An 8,295-nucleotide genomic window follows, 5' to 3' on the forward strand; every position below is an offset into this window, starting at 1 on the left:
CATTGGTCTGCAGGCTGACGCTCTAACCGCTGAGCCAAACTGGCTGGGGCTTTTCTCATCTATTAACAAAACAATTAGAAAAAACAATTCTTATAATAGACAGAAAAGCATTTACTGTTGGTAAAGACATATGAGACAAATAAGCAAAACTTATTTGGAGGACTGTTCTCTCTACATAGTGTTTGACTGAGAGTCCCTTGTCCCTTCCCAGACACAGCTTCACACTAAAACAGTGCCAATTATCATCTAGTGAAAGGAAGACTTATCTTCTACTGCATCCTAAAGATAACATAGTCCTTTGGGCTTTGTGTAGCTACAAGGTAAGCTTATGAGCCAGAAGCTCCTGATACCTGAGAGCCCCCACCTTAGGGTAGGAGGGGAGGAGGAGATAAGGAACTAGAAAGGTCCCGCGGAAGGTCCCTACCGGCCAGGAAATAACAAGGCTAGCCACAAGCCGTCGGGCAGATGGCGGCAGCAGCAGCAGAAATTGAGACAAAGAGATAGTCAGGTTTCAACGTCACCCCACATCTCTCCATCACACTTAGCCAATCAGGTAACAACAGGACCACCTTCGCCCTATCAGACCCTGCCAGCATAGCCCTCGCCTGGGAAGAAGGGATAAAAGGCTTCCTAAGCGGGAAATCGGGGCTCTCCGCCTCGAATTGTGTTTGGGTTGGTGGAGTAGCCCTGGTTCGAACCAGAAAATAAACGTTTCTGAATTGTGATTTCTGGTGTAGTGGTCTGTCTCGTGAGGGTCGCGCTCCGTTACATTTGGAGGCCCCAGCGAGATCCCCCACTAGGGGACCCTTGTCGTCCCCGGACAGACTGCCAAAGGTCCGGACCATTCAACCGAGGAATCTGCACGGCGCCGGTAAGTCAGGCCTAGAATATTCTGTCTCTGGTTCTGGTTCCGCGGAAGAGGGGGCCTGTGGTCGGTGGGACGCCACCTTCGGGGCCCAGGCCTGACTCGGAGGGGTGACGACCCCCGAGAGTCACAGGTAGTGTGGCTGGACTGGCTGGATGGTGAACGGTGTGAGTGAGCGGCCGCGACTACATGTGGTGTGGGTGATAATACTTTGTGTTTTCTGGATCTGTTTTGGCGTCTTGTGCTGTTGGGGGGTCATACGAGAAGGTAAGAAGAGAGAAATGGGGCAGGAAGGATCTAAAACCCCTCTAAGTCCCCTTGAGTGTTTAATTAAAAATTTCTCTGATTTCAAACACAGAGCCGATGGGTATGGGGCGTCAGTAAACGCTTTCGATTTAAGGAAGTTCTGTGAATTAGAATGGCCCACATTTGGAGTAGGATGGCCGTCCGCGGGCACCTTTGATGCCGCCATCGGTGAGGCAGTCAGGCGAATTTGTCACGGGAATCCTGGCCATCCTGACCAGATCCCGTACATAGACGTCTGGTTAGATATTGTCTGGGACAAACCTAGTTATATCAAAACCTGTGCCTACCCACAGGGCCAATCGGGGAAAAAGGGAGAGAGACGGACCCCTCGGGTGATGGTGGCCCGGTCTCCTAAGACCCCAAGTGCCCCGGTCCTCCCGGCACCTCCCGAGACCCCTCCCATGCGATCAACAAAACGCAGGGAAGTGCAGGCGCCTCCGCCGTATGCAGAGGGGGAAGGGACTGCCGAGCCCGTTAAGGAGAAGGAGGCCGGCCCCCTGTATCCCCCGCTGCCCACACCCGACTCTACGACCAGTCCTCCCCACACTCGGGCGGGCACGGCGTTTGGGCCTAAACCTGAAGGGGTTTTTCCATTGAGGGAAATAGGGGAAACGGACGCCGCTGGCCGGTCTCTCCGTACATATGTCCCCTTCACCACCTCAGATTTGTATAACTGGAAAAATCAGAACCCTCCTTTTTCGGTAGACCCAGAGGGGGTAATAACCTTGCTGGAATCAGTATTCTATACTCATCAGCCCACATGGGATGATTGCCAGCAACTTCTTAGTACCCTTTTTACAGCAGAGGAGAGAGAGAGAATTAAAGCGGAGAGTCGGAAGCAGGTTAGGGACCCTCACGGCGAACCAACCACAGACGGGACTCGTATAGAAGAGACTTTCCCGGCCGCGCGCCCAACTTGGAATCCAAACTCCGCTTTTGGGGGGGAGGCCTTAGTCCGGTACCGCCAGACTCTATTAAGGGGTATTCGAGCGGCAGCTCGAAAACCCACTAACCTGACTAAGGTGACTGAAACCAAACAGGGCCCGAACGAGAGCCCCACTGCCTTTTTAGAGAGACTCTGTCAAGCCTATAGGACCTGGACTCCCATAGATCCTAAGGCGCCGGAAAATCAGCCGGCAGTGGTCCTCCAGTTCGTAGCCCAGTCAGCCCCAGATATTAGAAGGAAATTGCAGAAGTTAGAGGGGTTCGAAGGGAAGTCTCTCTCTGAGTTACTAGCGATAGCCCAAAGAGTATTTGAAAACCGGGAGGACCCAGCTAAAGTTACCCAGGAATTAACTCAGAAGATGGCTAGGGTCCTCCTAGCCAGGGAAGATAAGGAGCAGAGACCTAAGGGCAATAAACCGAACAAAGGGAGAGACGGGACCAGACTGAAGAAGGACCAATGTGCATATTGCAAGGAGGAAGGGCACTGGAAGCGAGAATGTCCTAAAAAGCTGATGAAATACCAAGCCACCTCAGTGCTGGTTGAAGAAATAAATTAGGGACATCGAGGCTCCCTAGGCCCTCGGGAGCCCCGGCTAACTCTCTCGGTAGGGGGCCGACCCATAGACTTTCTGGTGGATACCGGGGCCACCCATTCTGTGGTCCAACATCCCGTCGGACCAATAACTAAAGAAACAATAAGAATAGTTGGAGCAACTGGAAAGCCCAAGAGTTATCCCAAATCCCAAGGGAGGCTCGTAGATATAGGAAGGGGATTAGTAACTCACTCCTTCCTAGTAATTCCTGAGTGCCCTGAGCCCCTACTCGGGAGGGATTTACTACAGAAACTCCGAGCTACCATAACCTTCTCCGAGACTGGGGAAACTAGGGTGGAGACAGAGGGAAAAATTCTACTCACCCTTCCAGTAGAGGAAGAATATCGCCTATATGAGCCCCCGAGAGTTGAAACAACAGAGGATCTCATAGGGATATGGAGGAGGGAGATTCCCGAGGTATGGGCTGAAGGCAATCCTCCAGGACTAGCAAGCCACCGACCGCCCATTGTAGTCCAACTCAAGGGTTCGGCCCTCCCTGTCCGAGTCAGACAATACCCTATGAGCCAAGAGGCCAGGAGGGGGATAAAGGTTCATATTGACAGATTAAGGACTGCAGGGGTCCTAATCTCATGTAAGTCGGCCTGGAATACCCCTTTGCTACCAGTGAGGAAGCCTGGGACAGGCGATTACCGGCCAGTACAAGACCTCAGGGAAGTCAATAGCCGAGTAGACACCATTCACCCAACGGTGCCCAACCCGTATACCCTCCTCAGCCTGCTGCCTCCGAGTTTAACCTGGTACAGTGTCCTAGACCTGAAGGATGCCTTCTTCAGCCTCCCACTAGCTCCCCAGAGCCAGCCCATTTTTGCTTTTGAGTGGACAGACCCCGACGGGGGAGAATCAGGACAGCTAACTTGGACTAGGCTCCCACAGGGGTTTAAGAATTCCCCGACCTTGTTCGATGAGGCTCTCAGTCAGGACTTAAGGGAATACCGCATGCAGCATCCAGGAATTACTCTCTTACAGTACGTAGATGACCTACTAATCGCGGCCGGGACTAGGGAAGAATGTAAGCAGGCAACAGAGGACTTATTAAGGACTCTAGGGATACTGGGGTACAAGGTCTCGGCCAAGAAGGCCCAAGTATGTTCCCAGGAAGTAACATACCTCGGCTACAAGCTGAGCCAAGGTCAACGGACTCTATCCCAAAGCCGGATACAGGCCATCTTACAGATACCCACTCCCACTACAAAGAGACAGGTGCGGGAATTCCTAGGGGCTGTAGGATACTGCCGCCTCTGGATCCCAGGGTTTGCAGAGACTGCGAAACCCCTCTACACGGCCACTGGAGGGAAAGAAGCAGAGCTTGTCTGGACCAGTGTGGAGGAAGAGGCATTCCAGGCCCTGAAGACGGCTTTGGTGAGTGCCCCGGCTCTCAATCTCCCCAACCTAGAGAAACCATTCCAGCTGTTCGTTGCGGAAGCTGGCGGGGTAGCTAAAGGAGTCCTCACCCAGGCCCTAGGCCCTTGGAACAGACCGGTTGCCTACCTGTCCAAGCGCCTAGATCCGGCCGCGGCCGGCTGGCCTGGATGCCTACGAACCATTGCTGCAGCAGCCCTCCTTGTGAAGGAAGCCACCAAACTTACCTTCGGCCAGACCCTAGAAGTCACCTCTTCCCATCACCTGGAAGGGCTATTAAAGATGCCCCCTGAGCGGTGGATGTCTAACGCCAGAATCACCCAGTACCAAATTCTCCTTCTCGACCCCCCTCGGATCACCTTTCGGCTATCTGCAGCCCTGAACCCAGCCACCCTGTTGCCCATGTCTGACGAGCAGCTCCCATTGCATAACTGCTCGGAAATATTAGAGACTCTTTCCTCCGCCCGACCGGACTTGACAGACGTGCCCCTCTGCGAGGCTGACGAGACCCTATTCACGGATGGGAGCAGTTTCATCAAGGAAGGGGTAAGATACGCCGGAGCAGCAGTAGTGAATCAAGGGGGCATTATCTGGGCCGAAGCTCTTCCCCAGGGCACCTCAGCCCAAAAAGCTGAACTTATAGCGCTAACGGAGGCACTCAAATGGGGAAGGGGGAAGAGGGTCAACATCTACACTGACAGCAGGTATGCCTTTGCTACCGTACACATCCATGGGGCCTTATACAAGGAACGGGGCTTGCTAACTGCGGGGGGAAAGGAAATTAAGCATGCCCCTGAAATTCTAGCCCTCCTTGCGGCCGTCTGGGGGCCAGAGAAGGTAGCGGTCATCCATTGTCGGGGGCACCAACGAGACAGCTCCGAAGTAACTAGAGGCAACCGTCTTGCTGACCAAACAGCCAGAGATGCTGCCCTAAGACTAGTAGGGCAGAAGGGAACAGTGATGGTCATCTCTGGGAACCTCGATCTTCCCACAGCCCCCGAATATTCCAAGAAGGAACAGGAACTAGGCCGGAAACTCAGAGGCGCTAGCTCCCCCTCTGGTTGGATCACTCTCCCAGACGGCCGGGTCCTCCTGCCACAGGCTTTGGGCAGGACGGTCGCCCGTAACACCCACAAGGAAACCCACCTAGGGGGACAGAAGCTTGCTGAATTAGTCAGGAAATTCTACCTCATCCCTGGGATTTACAGGATAGCCCAGGACGTGGCCAGAAGATGCCCAACTTGTGCACTGGTAAATGCAAACCCAGTCGCGGTAAGCGAGCCCGGGATCCGGGCTAGAGGGACTGAACCCGGAGAATTCTGGGAGATTGATTTTACTGAAATGCCGGCTGCAAGGGGAGGATACAAGTATCTCCTAGTATTAGTAGACACCTTTTCCGGATGGGCAGAAGCTTTTCCAACAAGAAGAGAGACTTCCCAGGTAGTAGTCAAGCAATTGGTCAATGAAATTATTCCCCGGTTTGGGTTGCCTATCTATCTGGGGTCTGACAATGGACCGGCGTTTACCGCCCAAGTCACCCAGCAATTGGCTACAGTCCTAAAAATTAACTGGAAGCTTCATTGTGCTTACCGCCCTCAGAGTTCAGGTCAAGTAGAAAGAATGAATAGGACCCTTAAGGAAATAATTACTAAATATAAAATAGAGACTGACGGGGACTGGGTAAGCTTACTTCCATTTGCTCTCTTAAGGGTTAGGTGCACTCCTTATTGCTCGGGGTATACTCCTTTTGAAATCATTTACGGTCGTCCTCCTCCTGTAGTCCCGAAGGTGGGGGAAGAACAAATTGCAGAACTTAGAAGTAAGAGTCTCCTTAAGTCCTTACAGGCCCTCCAGGTCGCCAGAGGGAAGGCGCAGGCTGCGGTTCGGGATGAACAACCAGGAACTACGGCCCCAGAGGGAAAGCGGAACCTGCTCTTCGAGCCCGGTGACCTGGTCCTGGTAAAGAGACTGAATCCGGAGCAGCTGACCCCCCGCTGGGACGGACCTTACACGGTAGTCCTCAGCACTCCAACAGCGGTAAAGGTAGCAGGAAAGAGCGCCTGGATCCATCACACTCGCCTTAAGAGGGCTCCAGAGGCCGCGGCCGCCGAGGACGACCGGAGATGGCGAGTGGAGCGGACTCCAGATCCCCTAAGACTCAGACTGGTTTCCTCCCCCTAACTTTGTTCTGCCTTACCACCCTTATTCCGCTTGGAGAGGGGGGAATAGGAGGGCCAATAAGCAAGGAGGAGTTACTCCTAAGATTATATGGGGGTCCCTGTAACTGTAAGGGGGGAACCATGAAGGTGATACCTACCTCATCCTCTCGGATTGTAGACTGCGGGACAAAAACCGCCTACTTAGAATACATAGCTAGACGAGGAGGGGGATATACCCAAAGTTGGGTATGTGTTGAAAAGCCAACCATTATCCCAGTGTCAGACGATGGCAAACCGGGCCCTTGCCCAACAGAATGCAAGGTAGCTAGTCAGATGCACTCTATCTGCTACCAGGACGCCCAGCAATGTACGCATGTAGACGGGAAACAATATCTCACTGCGATTCTCCAGCGAACTTACAGGGGGTCATCTGGGGGAGATTGGGACTTTACCTCAGGGCGGTCCTCCAAGTATAGTCAGGCCTCCTGTGTGGGGACGGTAGGAGAGCCCCTCTGCTGGCCCGCAACGGCCCCGATACACATATCCGACGGAGGAGGGCCCTCGGACCAAGTCAAGGAAGAGATAGTGAGGACAAAAATTGAAGAAATTATTAGGACAAGGTACCCCCCCTTAAATTACCATCCCTTAGCACTCCCGAAGTCCAGGGGCCCCGACCCAGATGTACAGACCAACAGGATTCTAGCGGCCACGCATCGGGCCCTGAACCTTTCCAACCCTAAATTAGCAGAGGACTGCTGGCTATGTATGACCCTTGGGACCCCTATGCCGCTAGCCATCCCACCTATAAACTCTTCGGTAGTAGAGGGAGGGAACTGCCCAATCAGCCCCCCTTTCAGGGTCCAACCTGTTGGATTCAATACATCTGCTTGCTTTCAACGGTTACCTATCAACAACAGCTTTGATTTAGATGTAGGTTTTATAACTTTTACTAATTGCTCTAGCTTAACTAATTATTCCCAATCCCTTTGCCCAGCCCCTGGGCAGGCCTTTGTCTGTGGGGGAAACATGGCCTACCCTGCTCTCCCTGTAAACTGGACAGGCCTCTGCATAACAGCAGCCATTCTCCCAGACCTTGACATAATCCCAGGGGATGAACCTGTACCCCTACCCCACCTGGAATACATAGCGGGTAGGAGTAAGAGAGCAGTTCAGCTTGTGCCCCTTCTTGTAGGGCTAGGGATAACGGGGGCAGTTGCTTCAGGAACTGCCGGTCTGGGAGTTGCAGTAGAGTCTTACAGGAAGTTGTCAAATCAATTAATTGATGATGTCCAAGCTCTATCTGGGACCATAAACGACCTTCAAGACCAGATAGATTCCCTAGCCGAGGTAGTCTTGCAGAATAGAAGGGGTTTAGATCTCCTGACTGCAGAGCAAGGGGGGATTTGTTTGGCCCTACAAGAACGATGCTGTTTCTATGCCAACAAATCGGGGATAGTCCGAGATAAGATCAAAACGCTACAGGAGGATCTAATTAAGCGAAGGAAGGAACTCCTAGATAACCCCCTGTGGTCGGGACTGAATGGTTTCCTCCCCTATCTACTCCCCTTGTTGGGACCTCTGGCCGGACTCCTCATCATCTTAGCAGTGGGACCCTGCGTCTTCCGTGCCCTAGTAAATATGATCCAGTCCAGAACACAGGATTTGCGAATTATGCTCCTCAGTACCTATTACCAGCCCCTGCCAGGGGAAGAAGGAGAAGAATCAAGGATTTGATTCTCCGTTAAGACTAGTAGGGAATGAGAGCCCCCATCTTAGGGTAGGAGGGGAGGAGGAGATAAGGAACTAGAAAGTTCCCGCGGAAGGTCCCTACCGGCCAGGGCCTAACAAGGCTAGCCACAAGCCGTCGGGAAGATGGCGGCAGCAGCAGCAAAATTGAGACAAAGAGATAGTCAGGTTTCAACGTCACCCCACATCTCTCCATCACACTTAGCCAATCAGGTAACAACAGGACCACCTTCGCCCTATCAGACCCTGCCAGCATAGCCCTCGCCCGGGAAGAAGGGATAAAAGGCTTCCTAAGCGGGAA

General features: G+C 52.9%; 1 protein-coding gene across 1 annotated transcript; it reads left to right on the plus strand.

The window, feature by feature from the left end:
- Positions 1-6,389: 6,389 nt before the first annotated feature.
- LOC118638947 (syncytin-1-like) lies at positions 6,390-8,037 on the plus strand. The gene has a single exon (XM_036275086.1). The coding sequence runs from the start codon at positions 6,390-6,392 to the stop codon at positions 7,980-7,982; it is 1,593 nt and encodes a 530-aa protein (XP_036130979.1). The 3' UTR covers positions 7,983-8,037.
- Positions 8,038-8,295: the final 258 nt, after the last annotated feature.

Source organism: Molossus molossus, unplaced genomic scaffold (genome assembly GCF_014108415.1).
Source record: "Molossus molossus isolate mMolMol1 unplaced genomic scaffold, mMolMol1.p scaffold_m16_p_21, whole genome shotgun sequence".
Lineage (NCBI taxonomy): Eukaryota > Metazoa > Chordata > Mammalia > Chiroptera > Molossidae > Molossus > Molossus molossus.